The sequence below is a fragment of the Scylla paramamosain genome, chromosome 29 (assembly GCF_035594125.1).
Source record: "Scylla paramamosain isolate STU-SP2022 chromosome 29, ASM3559412v1, whole genome shotgun sequence".
Lineage (NCBI taxonomy): Eukaryota > Metazoa > Arthropoda > Malacostraca > Decapoda > Portunidae > Scylla > Scylla paramamosain.
The window spans coordinates 8,721,880-8,737,912 of NC_087179.1; the positions used below are offsets into that span (position 1 = coordinate 8,721,880).

Consider the following 16,033-nt stretch of genomic DNA (forward strand, 5'->3'; position numbering starts at 1 on the left):
TATATATATATATATATATATATATATATATATATATATATATATATATATATATATATATATATATATATATATATATAATATATATATATATATATATATATATATATATATATATATATATATATATATATATATATATATATATATATATATATATATATATATATATATATATATCAAGCAAAATAAAGGTATGAAGCTATGGACAAACCTTGTTTGTTCTCGCACATGGTGTGTTGAGGACTGACAAAGGATGGTGGTGTGAGAACTAGATTAGTTACAAACCCGGAACCCCAGAGCTTCGAGAAGAGTTTATGAGATATAATTGTGATGAAGACAGTTGGTTATTTAATTCAGGTTTCAGGTAATATAAATAGTTTCCAATATTTTAGTGTCTGTATGTGTATCAGCTTTATGTAATGTACTAAAATCCTTCTTCGAAAACAGATGACCATATATGTGTGAATGCGTTCTTATTGCTGAAAAAGGGGGGGTGAGCTAACTCTTTGTGTGTATGTATTGAATTACCTTTATGTTCACTGATTCTATGTGATAGATTGCTCTTGGTTTCTCCAATACATTGAGTCTTGCAACTTGAACAAATAAATTCATAAATAATGTTAGAAGTAAGTCTAATAGGAATACTGTCTTTGAATTAAAAAAAAAGAGCTAATAGTAAGCATTTTGGTAAAAATGAATATGAACTTGGCATCAGGATATTGTGTTTTAAGTATGGTAGTGAGTCTCTTTCTAATAGTATAGCCAAGATGGCCATAGTAAGATAATTTTATGTATTTCTTGCATTTCATCTATGTGTCATTAGAGGGAGGCTGACTAAATTTGCTTTCTAAAAAATAGTAGATAGTAATGATTATGATGCTTGATGGGAAGCTGTTATTGTGGAAAAATTAAGGTAAGCTTGGTCAAGTTCAGTAGTTTGACCAAACTTACCTTAATTTTAAAAACACAGTTTCATATCTAGATTTCAGTTGCCTTTATTCCTGACTAGAACATGATAATGACTCAAAATTAAGACATGATAAAATCAGTCACAAGAAGAAATTAGAAGCTCTGGGTATCTCGATCAACAATGCTGTCAACAAAAATAAAACAGTTATCAAACTCGTAGACAGAACACTTACTACCTCAGAAATTTATGTACTTTTGCTGGGACTCTCATACTCTATCCCTAAATGTAAAATTAATTTTGTGAACCATTTTTTTTTTTTGCCTTCCAACATTTAGTCAATGCTCATAAATACTTGCTTTACAAACCCAAAGAATGGGGAAGCTTGATTAAGGACATCTCCTCTATACCTTACTCATCTTTTCAAGACTTCAACAATATGTTCCTTCTTGAAATTATCACGAGCTCTCTATGACTCTCATTAAATTAAAATTAGATGACTCATTTATTATCACTAGGCCAAACAAAGGTTGTGGCACAGTGGTTATGAATAAAAAAACATTATATCAGTAAAGTTGAACACATTTTAAGTGATACATCTAAATTTAGATTAATTAAAGACAAATCCTTTCACTATATTATATATATATATATATATATATATATATATATATATATATATATATATATATATATATATATATATATAGAGAGAGAGAGAGAGAGAGAGAGAGAGAGAGAGAGAGAGAGAGGAGAGAGAGAGAGAGAGAGAGAGAGAGAGAGAGAGAGAGAGAGAGAGAGAGAGAGAGAGAGAGAGAGAGAGAGAGAGAGAGAGAGAGAGAGAGAGAGAGAGAGAGAGAGAGAGAGAGAGAACACTTTATAATGTATACCTACTACTGTAATTTACTGTTATAACTCATCCTCTTCCTCTCTTGATACAGAAAATGGAAGCTGAGAATATCCCTCTGGGCACAGGCGTATATGTACTTCTGGTAGACATGTATGTAGGAGCAGGTGAGCTGGAGAAAGCCTTGACAAACCTGGAGGAGCTGATGGCACGAGAGCCAGACGTCAAGCTCAACCATTACAAGTACCTGCGGCTTGCACTCCTCATGGCACAGCAGGGGAGGGCTCAAGGTGAGGTAGAGGGGAGGGGGAGAAAAGAGAGAGTGAGAGAGAGAGAGAGAGAGAGTGAGAGAGAGAGAGAGAGAGAGAGAGAGAGAGAGAGAGAGAGAGAGAGAGAGAGAGAGAGAGAGAGAGAGAGAGAGAGAGAGAGAGATGGAAGGAGGGAGAGTTGGTGGAATGGTTGAAAAGAGGGAGGGAAGGGGAAGGATGGCAGGGAAGGGAGAGGGAGAGGGAAGGAATGGGGAGGAGAGGAGGGAAGGGGGAGGAAGACAGGAGAGAGAGAGAGAGAGAGAGAGAGAGAGAGAGAGAGAGAGAGAATTATACAAACTTATACAAAATATGGCAATATATTGTTCACACTAAGACTTGACTTCACTTGACTACACTGGTGAATGAAATCACACACCCACCATAGGATCTGTGTTTGAATTGGTGCCTTACTTATAGTGTTTACTATTTGGTGGTAGCTTAAAACTTACTACAATCCTATGGTGACAGTCAAGGTGTAATGGGACAGACAAGAATTAGTTTAAAATGTGTTTTCTTCCTTAAAGACACCTCACAATCCCATTGAAATTGTGTTCAGTCACTTAGTTTTGTACAGAGGCTGCTGGGAACTTGTAAATGTGGCCTGCCTTAGTGGTCTGTCATTCAGTAGCCCTCTCCATTCCAGACAAGTGACAGACACAGTTGTATTAGTGCAATCTAGTATTCGTTTTAGGAAGTTAGTTATCTCTGGTAAGATCTTTTGACACAGTCGGGTAGAAGCTGGAAGTTTGCCTACATTCAGCCTGTTCCTAAAAAGGGTGACCATTCTAATCCCTCAGACTACTGTCCTATTGCTTTAATTTCCTGCCTATCTAAAGTTTTTAATCTATCCTCAACAGGAAGATTCTTAAACATCTATCACTTCACAACCTTCTATCTGATCGCCGGTATGGGTTCTGTCAAGGCTGCTCTACTGGTGATCTTCTGGCTTTCCTTACTGAGTTTTGGTCATCCTCTTTTAGAGATTTTGGTGAATCTTGCTGTTGTCTTGGACATATCAAAAGCCTTTGATAGAGTCTGGCACAAAGCTTTGATTTCCAAGCTACCCTCCTACGACTTCTCTCTGTAGCTTCCTCTCAGGTTTCCTTCCTGACCGTTCTATTGCTGCTGTGGTAGACGGTCATTGTTCTTCTCCTAAATCTATTAACAGTAGTGTTCCTCAGGATTCTGTCCTGTTACCCACTCTCTTCTTATTATTCATCTATGACCTAAACCCAATTTCTTGTCCTACCCACTCCTATGCTGATGATACCACCCTGTACTTTTCCACGTCTTTTCATAGACCTCCAACCCTTCAGGAAGTAAACATTTCACGCAGGGAAGCCACAGAATGCCTGACTTCTGATCTTTCAAAAATTTCTGATTGGGACAGAGCAAACTTGGTATTGTTCATTGCCTCAAAAACTCAATTCCTCCATCTATCAACTCGACACAACCTTCCAGACAACTATCCCCTCTTCTTCAGTGACACTTAGCTACCCCCCTCTTCTACACTGAGCATCCTCAGTTTGTCCTTTACCTATAATCTGAACTGGAAACTTCACATCTCATCTCTAGCTAAAACAGCTTCCATGAAGTTAGTCGTTCTGAGACATCTCCGCCAGTTTTTCATCCCCCCCCTCAGGTGCTAACTGTACAAGGGCCTTATCTGTCTATGTATGGACTATGCTTCATATATCTGGGAGTTCCACTCGTACTGCTCTTCTAGACAGGATTAAATCAAAAGCTTTTTGTTTCATCAATTACTCTCTTCTAACTGACTGTCTACAGCCTCTCTCTCATCGCCGCAATGTTGCATCTCTAGCTGTTTTCTACCACTATTTTCATGCTAATTGCTCTTCTGATCTTGCTAACTGCATGCCTGCCCTCCTCCCACGGCCTCGCTGCACAAGACTTTCTTCTTTCTCTCACCCCTATTCTGTCCACTTCTGTAATGCAAGAGTTAACCAGTATTCTCAATCATTCATCCCTTTCTCTGGTAAACTCTGGAACTTCCTGCCTGCTTCTGTATTTCCACCTTCCTATGACTTGAATTCCTTCAAGAGGGAGGTTTCAAGACACTTATCCTTCAATTTTTGACTACTGCTTTGGACTCTTTTCTGAAACTGGCATCTCAGTGGGCTTTTTTTTATTGGATTTTTGTTGTCCTTGGCCAGTGTCTCTCCTTCATAAAAAAAAAGAAAAAATGCTTTTCATTCTCAACAACAGAAAGTGAGCAAAAAGATGTTGCTTCTTGCTCATTTTGCTTATCTACCTACAAAAATGGCCTACATGTTGGGAGAAGTTTGTCCTGTGTGATACCACCTTTAGAATTACAGAAAATTTATAAAATATGCTGTACTAACTTAATATCACCAAGGGTTATACTTAGTTGCTTATTTCATTAGTATTACACTTTATTTTACACTTCATCAAGTCAAGAGAAGAAGGACAGGGATTATGTTAGGATATTTAGAAATGTAGCTAGTACTTACCAATAAAATTATTTATTAACAAATAAATTATTCCAACTACTGTGCATAGAGTAAATATAAAATACCAAATAATCAGTAATCACCAATAATAGAATGTTAAAGATCACTCATTTATTATGATACCTCAACAGTCAGTAAAACAAGCAAGCAATCAGATATTTTTCCTAAAATGACCGCAATACTTACAGCACACCCAACACTAAAAAATTTGTAAGTACATGAGTCATCATTACATTTAAATGTAGTAGTGTCGAGAAACTTCATCTAAAGTATTGATATGCAAGTTATCAATCTTTAGCATATAAGTAATCATATTATTGATAAAAGTAGAGAAACTTTTTAAAACATCGATGATCAAATCATGAGAGTATAAGTAGTCAAATAATTTTGGACACTTGGTTCATTGTGTTATAAGCCTATGATATAAAATGTTTTTTTAATGTAAATTGAAATCATTCATATTTACCTATCACTAAATAATAACGTTTTTGTTGGAAATAATATTTCCGAATTCATTAATGTACAAAGTCAGCTCATTAATACACAGGTAATTAAATTAATTCTTTGATATGCAAGTAGTCATGAACTTTATACCACACTGCTCATAACATTTGAACATTAAGCACCCTAAACTCAATAACTTGTTGCCATTTGACGTGATAATTACAAACTTATACTACTTTTCTTAAACATTGAAATTATATAATTTGTACATATACTCTGCACAAAATTAAACCTCCAGGAAAGTCAGTTCAGTGTAAAACACAAGGGACACACTTTCTTAGGGGACATCCAGTGTATTAACTTTTCAAATTTTATTACTACATGCTATTGAGAGAGTACAAACTAAAAAAAAACAGGATCTTTTAAGGACACCTTCAAATTACAGTATGGTCCTTCATTTATGACACTTATAACAGATTAATTACAAGACCTCTCAGTACAGGAGACAACAACATGATACTGTTCTATTAACTTTGCATTAATCTTTGCCCTTAGTACACTCAGTTTAGGCAGGTCATGTGCATGGTCCACAACAGATGTTACACCTACTTGCCATTAGTGTTTTATTAATGTTCTTCCCCACTATTGTGCACTGTTGTGGTGCCTTGAACTTTTAAATAAATTAATCAGTCAGTCCCATTTCTATTTAGTGATTTTTACTGTTTTTATCTTATCACACTTTTATTGTCAATATGTAGCCTACTATTTTAGTTCCTTTGAACATTTTCAGCAGTGCCATATGACCACAATATTGTGGTGCCTTAATATAAATCAGTCATTTAGTCCTCACTAGTGCTTCTCTCATCAACATCATTATGTGTGTCATCTTTCTCACTAACACAGCACTTCACTCTGTATTATTAATGCGGGCTTGTGTAGTGGAGCTAGCTTGGGTAAGGGAGTGCACCTCAACATCATTTATTTCTAATGGGCACTGAGCTAAGGCCTTAACTAAATCATCCCAATTCATCAAGGAATGAAGTTGGAAAATTTTGTGTAATGATTCTGAGATGTGGTTTTCTAGCTTTTTGAAAGAGATCTACACTTTTATCTTTCTCAATAAACTGATTCATGAGGTGCAGGTCTTCAGGCTGACAATTCTTTTTAATTATGAGCATATATCTATATACCAAGTATGATTATAAACTCTTACACACACAGATGTGGTAAAGCTGGTGCAACATCATGTGGAGCAAGAAAGCAGTAGTGGGGAAGATGACACTGTGTTGGCTAACCAGGCAAGACGTTTGTTGGAGTACATGACTGAACACTCTGCCTTGCAGTCTGCTCGCCAAGTGCTGGACCTCCTCCTTGCCCACAAAGTGGTGACACCCTCAACGCTTCTCTTCAATCCTTTCGTCAAGGCTCACCTCACAAAGTTTGTACCTGTATATATTTACCTTTTAATGCAAAGTAAAGGGTATTGTATTGTTGAGAAATTAGTTTTAAGCAGAAGATAGTAAGTGAAAGCTGTCAGTGAAGTATCTTTTTTTAAAAGAGGTTTTAAAATAGAAATGGGGAGAAGCAAGAGTGATGCTCTGATAATAGAGGTGAATGGCTTGAAGAGGGACTTTGATAGGAGCTTGGGATATAATCAAGAAGAAAGTATGTAATTGCCAAATATATGGGATAATTTTTTGTAACCAACTGATTTTCTTTCACAATAATTTTCATTCATGTTTGATGTGACCTGGATAATTTAATTGATACAGTTCCCACACACACAAACTCACACAAATATGATTTATTGTCCTCTCTCTCTCTCTCTCTCTCTCTCTCTCTCTCTCTCTCTCTCTCTCTCTCTCTCTCTCTCTCTCTCTCTCTCTCTCTCTCTCTCTCTCTCTCTCTCTCTCTCTCTCTCTCTCCCTCTAGTATAAAATTCATTATTTGTGTTTTATGATGTCATTTGCACTGTTGTACCATGATGCAAAGTCACAAATAAAGTTCCATCATAGCATTTGTTTCTTCTTTATATACATCTGCAACTCATTTTACTCCCATTGCAGTGATGACCTTGAGTCTGCCCTGGGGGAGTTTGAGTCCATCTGCCAGACACATCGCCTCACTCCCTTGAAGCAGGAGCTTACCACACGCTGCATCAACCTGGAGGACGGGGAAAGGTGAGTTCCTGTCTTTGATCTTGCTCAAAGCTGTGCTCTACTGCAAGATACCAATAGTTTGTTTGTGTACAACTTTCTCATTTTTATATTCTTCTTCATCTACACTCTCTTATTACCAAAACTATTCTCATACTAGTAGCACAAAACCAGCTTCAAAGTCCCTGTCTGAGAAATATCTCCTGGCCAGGGGATTCTGATTCAAGGTGTCTTCATATATCCTCTACCTTGATAATAACTTTTGCAACATTTGTGGTCTCAGATCTGATTCCTTATTAGTGGAACATCTCTTCAACTCCTCCATACCTCATCTTCTACTTATATTCCTCACTGAAACTCAGGTGTCTGAGGCCACTGACAGCAGGCCTTTTCTGTTTCCCTATTATTTTTTCAAACCTCAATTTTAATCTGAGACAGGCACTTGTATCCATGTCTGCATTGATATAACTTGCTCTAATGTCCAGACTTTTGAGTCTTTGGAATATTCTGATATCCACCTATGAAATCACAGTCACTTTCCCACTAGATCCATCTGTGCTATGCTCTCACCGAAATCCTGTGATAAATTCTTTACTGTTTGACCTCCAAAGGCACATTCTCACCCATTTCCTTCTTGCTGAAATCTCTAAACTTGGTATTTTCAATGTTCACCACCAGCTTTGGCTATCATCATCCTTCATTGATCCACCTGATGAACAAGCCTTCAATTCTGTTATTTTACATGACCTAGAGCAACTGCATAGTGCAGCAGCCTACTCATACTCTTGACTGCTTGAGAGATGTTTTCAACATTCTTGAGCTTTTCATAACCTCAAACTCTTCAGCAGATTCTGTGAAACTGGCTTCTCTCTTAGTCTATTACAATTTTTTGGGAGGGGAAGAACATTTGAGAGACTCTTTAATCAGTTTTTTTTGCCCTTGACCAATTTCTCTGACATATAAAAACATAAAAGTCATTGCCTTCAAGCTCAAGATCTGAAAGGCTTGAGTGAACTTGAGTGATCACACAAAATAGTTTTATATCCAGGGCATTTAAGTGTAAAAGTTGTATCATTGTGAATGGCAGCACATACTGAAGGCATGTGTAGATTACATAGTGTTGATAGAGCAGTGAGTCAACTGTTGCTTTATAGTTGTGAAGGCAGGAAGTAGTGGTGTATACAACAACAACACTATGACACAAGTCACTACCATTACACTTATTGTTCTTTATTTTGAGGTTCACCACATTTAATGCAGGTCTGATGAGGCTAAGACCTTGTTAGGGTCCAGAAGCCTGATTTTTACATTTTCTTTTTGACATCCACTTTTATTCTATATGGACAGTCAAAATCAACAACTTTTCATTTTCTTCTATCGAACATCATTTTACTTTCAGTTACATTGAACCTCTGCTTTCTTGTACACACAAATGTATGTGTATAAACTTTTGCAACCAGGACTGCTTTATCTATGAATTCAACAAACATTTACAACCATTTTCACACATTTTCTCTCCAATGTCACCAAGCTGTGTTCACCTCTTAATATTACATTGTGCTTAACAGCCAAAATTGTCAATTATTTAATTAATTATTCTGGTACTTACTTTTGCATACTTACCGTATATTTTGCCAGGTAAGATATTCATATAAGATGACCCCCAAATTTCAGTCAGAATTTAATGGTTTTAGGTGATATTGATGGTATAAAACGACACCCAAACTACCAAACCGTCTGTGGTGAAGTTTGGGTCAGTGAGCACCAGACAACTGAGACAGTGATATACTTGTTGTGATATATTAGTACAGTGAATAAAATACCTGGAATATGTTACCAGTAATAAGGTACCATCATCTTCAAGTGCAAAACTAGACCTAAAATAAAATTCCCACCAGGTGTTTTTGTACATTTTCATGAAAAGATGGATGGACAAAGATGCTATACAGTTATATGCGGTACGATTAGTTTTCCTAAACATAAATAAACCCTTGCCTTGTGACACCTATTTGTGTTGGGCTGTCAGCCATAATCTTCTATATGTCATGTTTCTTTTGAAACATGACATATAGAATCTTGAATTTTTTTCTCAATACATGGATTTCACCCCTATACAACATTGCAAGCTGGAGGGATTCAACTTACACCCAGTTTGTTTTCCTTTACTGCTTGGTTTGGGGTTCCATGCCTTGAAGACCTTTATATAGCTCCTCCTTCAGCTGTGGGAAAAACTGAGAAATATTCTCACAGACTCCTGCTTTATCCATTTGTATACAGTGCCAGCAGAGGTTTGTAGTTGTACTACATTAAATTTTGTTTACACACTTTTCAATGGGAATACGTTTCAGCGCATTTTCTCAAAACAGATTCCTATTTTACTTTGTCCAACTTCCCCAAAAGTCATAATATAAGATTGTTGTTTATTTACAGTGATATTTTGCATAAAATTTAAAAGTCATTGTTTTTGTATCTGGCATATAGGATGACTTTTTTTTCTTTTTTAGGATGATTCAAGGATTTAGAATGATCTTATACGTCGAAATATACAGTTTAAACGACCTTCACTTCCTTCACTGATATTCAACTTGCAGTCCCCTCCTCTTTTTTTTTCTCTCTTTTTCTGTATCCTTTTAAAACTCATTTTTAACACTTGCAGTCTTTTCATCTTCCTTATACTTAACTCTTTTCATCTTCCTCTTATAATCCTTACATTCTTTTCCATATTTTCTTACATCTCCAAGAATATTTCTCAGAATGGTCTTTACGTAGCTTTCCCTGTTTTGCTTCTTGGCTTCTCTGGCTTCCCTTGGAAGGCTAATGGACTTGATGGGGTCCCTCCTATTGTTCTACAAGACTGTACCTCCATGCTTGCACCTTGCCTAGTCAAACTCTTCCAACTCTGTCTACCATCTACTACCTTCTTGCCGGAAGTTTGCCTACATTCAACCTGTTCCTAAAAAAGGGTGACCACTCTAATCCTTCAAACTATCATCCTATTGCTTTAATTTCCTGGTTCTCTTAAAGTTTTTAATCTATCCTCAAGAAGATTTTTAAACATGTCACTTTAAAACTTTAAATCTGATTACCAATATGGGCTCTTTTGTGGCCACTCTACTGGTAATCTTCTGGCTTTCCCTACTGAATCATGGTCATCCTCTTTTAGGGATTTTGGTGAAACTTTTGCTGTTGCCTTACCTTACCGAGGTGCCAGTTCTTTGACGTCGGCGACCATGAAATGCCATCTCTTCCGACCTTCCGCCTCTCTTAATAAATCTTGTGCTCGCCTGTTGTCTCCAGTATCTTATACCAAGCAGTCCAGGTATTTCACTTATTGTGTCCCTCTATCTCTTTTCCCTTGTATCATTCCTTGTTAGCAGGTTTTCTCCAGCCCCCCTCCTCTTATTACATGATCTAAAAATTATAACTACCTTGCTCTAATGATTCTGAGGAGTGTTCCATGCATCTGTAGTCTTAGTCCTTTGTTGTTAGTTACGTGCTTTATTCTTTACAATCTTCATAAAAACCATATTTCTAAATCCTTTATTCTCTTTTTTCCATCACATTGCTTATTGTCCACACATTAGAGTTGACCACACAAAACACTTCAAAAACCTGCATTGTAAATTCCAGTCCATATGTATGTTAGGATTTACTTGACTTTTTCTAAAGTTGACTTTGCAATCACTTTTCAAGTTTTTATTTTTTTGATCTGAGCCTCCATTATCTGCTGTAATTGTTCCAAGATATTTGAAAGTTTTTACTTGTTTTAGTCATTTGTCTCCTAGAAACATATCTACTTATGTACATTCTTCCTTGTTGTTACTATTACCTCTTTTTTGCAGCATTTACCTTGAGACCCTTCCTTCTACAAGATTCATTTAGTTTTCTCAGTGGCTGCTGAAGTTCTCCTTTTGAAGTTGTTAGCAGTACAATGTCATCTACATAATGGATGTTATTTTTATTAATTCTCATTTTCATCCCTTTCATATCTTTAATTTTATCCGTTACTGCCTAGCTGTAGAAAATAAAGAGATCTTGAGACAATCAGCTTCTGCAAAAAACTTAGTTGAGTTACTTTGGATGTAACGTGTTTATGACTACACGGCAGAAATGTGTATGAACACTACTCAAAAGTGATAGAAAATGTTTTTGTTTTATGTTAACACTTATCTACTCCTAGTATCTGGTAATGTATCCTTTTCTGCAGATGTCCTCTTGCAGCATGTGAGAAAAAAAGTCCACACGTTTATGCAACAGAGTAACATAGATATTATTCCAGACGCTGGTCAGGGATTCCTGCAGCTTAGAGTGGGAACTTGTGCCTCTCTCTCGAAGTTCTTTTTTCGTGACACTCCATATATTTCCTGTCAGGTTAAGGTCAGGACCGTTTGCTGGCCAATCTCTGATGTAATTTATTACACAGTCATTAAACAATTCCCTAACACATCAACTGGTATGGCAGGAGGCTCTGGTCTGAATTCACAGGCCTTCTTACACAGCCATCACAAGTACCAGTAACCATGAAGGTTGCTTCATCAGACCAGAGGATGCTACATATGTTTTCCAAGGGTATAGCACTGTATTTCCTTGTAAAAGCAACAGTCAATTACTCCTAGTGCCTTGGTTTCTTGGGTGTGCTGCGGGAAGGCAGATGTAATTAATTATTCCCAGTGAGGACTTAAGCACTGGATCAGGGGGTGCTGTGAATATATCATTAAACCTCACTGAATGTTTCCCTTTGTGTCTCACAACACAAGAGAGGAGTCACAGCCTGTCCTCTAAAGACAACTCTCTTCCTTCATACAAAACTACATGAATCTAATTACACACACACCCTTCACACAAAATTAAAAATTATGGCAACTCCTACACCAGCCTCAGAGTCCCCATCTGGGGAGGGGACTGGAAATGTTGCCAAGTCAAACTACTCTTCTGGTATCAACCCTAAGTGTCTTGACACCCCTTTCAACTTTTCTTCTTTAACTTCTGCAACATTCATGGTCTAAGATCTAATTTTCAATCTGTAGAACACCATCTCTCCTCTTCTAAACCTCATCTTCTTTTCCTCACTGAAACACAGGTGTCTGAGGCATCTGACAGAAGCTCGTTTTCTGTTCTCTCCTACTTTCTCTATTCTCATTTTCAATCCGGAGCTGGAAGTTGCATCTGTGTGTGCAACAACTTAACATGCTCTCATGCCCACACTCTTGAATCTTGTGAATTTTCCGCCATCCGGCGATGACTACAGAGTCACTCTCAAACTAAATTTATCTTTTCTGTATACCTCTCTTCTAACTCCTCTGACTATAAGAAATTCTTTGACTACTTAACTTCAAAAGTGGAGCACATTCTGACTATTCCCTTTTGTGGAGATCTCCATTCCTGGAGACTTCGATGTTCACCACCAGCTTTGGCTTTCCTCTCCCTTCACTGACCATCCTGGTGAACTAACCTTTAACTTTGCTATCCTCCATGACCTAGAACAACTGGTGCAACACCCTACTCGTATTCCTGACTATCTTGGAGATACGCCCAACATTCTTTACCTTTTCCTAACCTCTGATCCTTCTGCTTATGTTGTCACCCTCGTTGGGGTCCTCCAATCACAACCTCATATCTGTATCTTGTCCTATTGCTCCAGTCCCTCCTCTGGATCCCCTAAATTGGAGGTGCCTCTGGCATTTTGCCTCTGCTAGTTGGGAGACCTAAGAGGGTATTATGCTGACTTTCCTTGCAATGACTTTTTTTTTTTTTTTTTTTATATGCAGGAAGGACACTGGCCAAGGGCAGCAAAAATCTAATAAAAAAATATGCCCACTGAAATGCCAGTCCCATAAAAGGGTCAAAGCAGTAGTCAAAAATTGATGAGTAAGTGTCTTGAAACATACCTCTTGAAGGGATTCAAGTCATAGGAAGGTAGAAATACAGAAGCAGGCAGGGAGTTCCAGAGTTTACCAGAGAAAGGGATAAATGATTGAGAATACTGGTTAACTCTTGCATTAGAAAGGTGAACAGAATAGAGGTGAGAGAAAGAAGTCTTGTGCAGCGAGGCCACGGGAGGAGGGGAGGCATGCAGTTAGCAAGATCAGAAGAGCAGTTAGCATGAAAATAGCAGTAGAAGACAGCTGGAGATGCAACATTGCAGCAGTGAGAGAGAGGCTGAAGACAGTCAGTTACAGGAGAGGAGTTGATGAGACGAAAAGCTTTTGATTCCACCCTATCTAGAAGAGCAGTGTGAGTGGAACCCCTCCCAGACATGTGAAGCATACTCCATACATGGATGGATAAGGCCCTTGCACAGAGTTAGCAGCTGGAGGGGGGCGGGGTGAGAAAAACTGGTGGAGACATCTCAGATCGCCTAACTTCATAGAAGCTGTTTTAGCTAGAGATGAGATGTGAAGTTTCCAGTTCAGATTATAAGTAAAGGACAGACCGAGGATGTTCAGTGTAGAAGAGGCGGACAGTTGAGTGTCATTGAAGAAGAGGGGATAATTGCCTGGAAGGTTGTGTCAAGTTGATAGATGGAGGAATTGAGTTTTTGAAGCATTGAACAATACCAAGTTTGCTCTGCCCCAATCAGAAATTTTAGAAAGATCAGAAGTCAAGTGTTCTGTGGCTTCCCTGCCAGATCACCAGTAGAGCAGCCTTGATGGAACCCATACTGGCGATCAGATAGAAGGTTGTGGAGTGATAGATGTTTAAGAATCTTCCTGTTGAGGATAGATTCAAAAACTTTAGATAGGCAGGAAATTAAAGCAATAGGATGGTAGTTTGAGGGATTAGAACGGTCACCCTTTTTAGGAACAGGTTGAATGTAGGCAAACTTCCAGCAAGAAGGAAAGGTAGATGTTGACAGACAGAGCTGAAAAAGTTTGACTAGGCAAGGTACAAGCACATAGGCACAGTATTGGAGAACAATAGGAGGGACCCCATCAGGTCCATAAGCCTTCCAAGGGTTTAGGCCAGCAAGGGCATGGAAAACATCATTGCGAAGAATTTTAATAGGTGGCATGAAGTAGTCAGAGGGTGGAGGAGAGGGAGGAACAAGCCCAGAATCATCCAAGGTAGAGTTTTTAGCAAAGGTTTGAGCAAAGAGTTCAGCTGTAGAAATAGATGTGATAGCAGTGGTGCCATCTGGTTGAAATAGAGGAGGGAAAGAAGAAGCAAAGTTATTGGAGATATTTTTGGCTAGATGCCAGAAGTCATGAGGGGAGTTAGATCTTGAAAGGTTTTTACATTTTCTGTTATGAAGGAGTTTTTGGCTAGTTGGAGAACAGACTTGGCATGGTTCTGGGCAGAAATATTAAGTGCATGAGATTCTGGTGATGGAAGCCTTAAGTACCTTTTGTGGGCCACCTTTCTATCATGTATAGCACGAGAACAAGCTGTGTTAAACCAAGGTTTAGAAGGTTTAGGACGAGAAAAAGAGTGAGGAATGTACGCCTCCATACCAGACACTATCACCTCTGTTATGCGCTCAGCACACACGTGTCTCTGACACGGAAGCAGTAGTCATTCCAAAGGAAAATCAGCAAAATGCCTCCTCAGGTCCCCCCAACTAGCAGAGGCAAAATGCCAGAGGCCTTCGCTTAGGGGGATCCTGAGGAGGAATTGGAGCGATAGGACAAGATAAAGATATGAGATTGTGATCGGAGGAGCCCAACGGAGAAGAAAGGGTGACAGCATAAGCAAAAGGATTAGAAGTCAGGAAAAGGTCAAGAATGTTGGGCGTATCTCCAAGACAGTCAGGAATACGAGTAGGGTGTTGCACCAATTGCTCTAGGTCATGGAGGATAGCAAAGTTGTAGGTTAGTTCACCAGGATGGTCAGTGAAGGGAGAGGAAAGCCAAAGCTGGTGGTGAACATTGAAGTCTCCAAGAATGGAGATCTCTGCAAAAGGGAAGAGGGTCAGAATGTGCTCCACTTTGGAAGTTAAGTAGTCAAAGAATTTCTTATAGTCAGAGGAGTTAGGTGAGAGGTATACAGCACAGATAAATTTAGTATGAGAGTGACTCTGTAGTCGTAGCCTGATGGTGGAAAACTCGTAAGATTCAAGAGCGTGGGCACGAGAGCAGGTTAAGTCATTGCGCACATAAACGCAGCATCCGGCTTTGGATCGAAAATGAGGATAGAGAAAGTAGGAGGAAACAGAAAAGGGGCTACTGTCAGTTGCCTCAGACACCTGAGTTTCAGTGAGGAAAAGAAGATGAGGTTTAGAAGAGGAGAGGTGGTGTTCTACAGATTGAAAATTAGATCTTAGACCACGAATGTTGCAGAAGTTAATTAAGAAAAAGTTGAGGGGGGTGTCAAGACTTTTAGGGTCGTCGATAGAAAGGCAGTCCGACCAGGGGACATTTATGGTCCCCTCCCCAGATGGGGACTCCGAGGCTGGTGTAGGAGTCACCATAATGATTTTATAATTTTTGAGTGAAAGGTGTGTGTGTGTTATTAGGTGCTTGTAGTTTTGTGTAGAGGAAGAGAGTTGTCTTTAGAGGGCAGGCTGTGACTGCCCCCTTGTGTTGTGAGACACAAAGGGAAACGTTCAGTGAGGTCACAGCTGGATTTAATGATAAGTTCACAGCACCCCCTGAACAGTGCTTTAGACCTCACTGGGAGTAATTATTGTTTCGGCAGGTGTCTACTGCCTCCTCCTGACTCTACTGCCTCTGGTTAGCTATCCTCTTTATTGTCTCTACTGCAAAGTTGTTTTCATGCTCATTCTCTATTGCTGCTTTGACCTCATCTTTCATGATAGCTGGTCCATGTAGGTCACCTTCTATCTCATGTATATTCCTGCTTTCATTATAAAAGTTGTTATATATATATTGTTCCCATCTTTTTAGAACATGTTATGTCTGTTATGATGTTTCTATATT

The 16,033-nt window shown here is 38.5% G+C and overlaps 1 protein-coding gene across 1 annotated transcript in view; it reads left to right on the top strand.

Annotated features, from left to right (window-relative positions):
• The window catches only part of LOC135115229 (leucine-rich PPR motif-containing protein, mitochondrial-like), a 146,683-nt gene that overhangs the window by 75,737 nt on the left and 54,913 nt on the right, over positions 1 to 16,033 (top strand). The window contains exons 14-16 of the mRNA XM_064031769.1: positions 1,852 to 2,047; positions 6,223 to 6,439; positions 7,068 to 7,181. Coding sequence (XP_063887839.1) covers positions 1,852 to 2,047; positions 6,223 to 6,439; positions 7,068 to 7,181 — 527 coding nt within the window. The remainder of the gene's footprint in view (positions 1 to 1,851; positions 2,048 to 6,222; positions 6,440 to 7,067; positions 7,182 to 16,033) is intronic.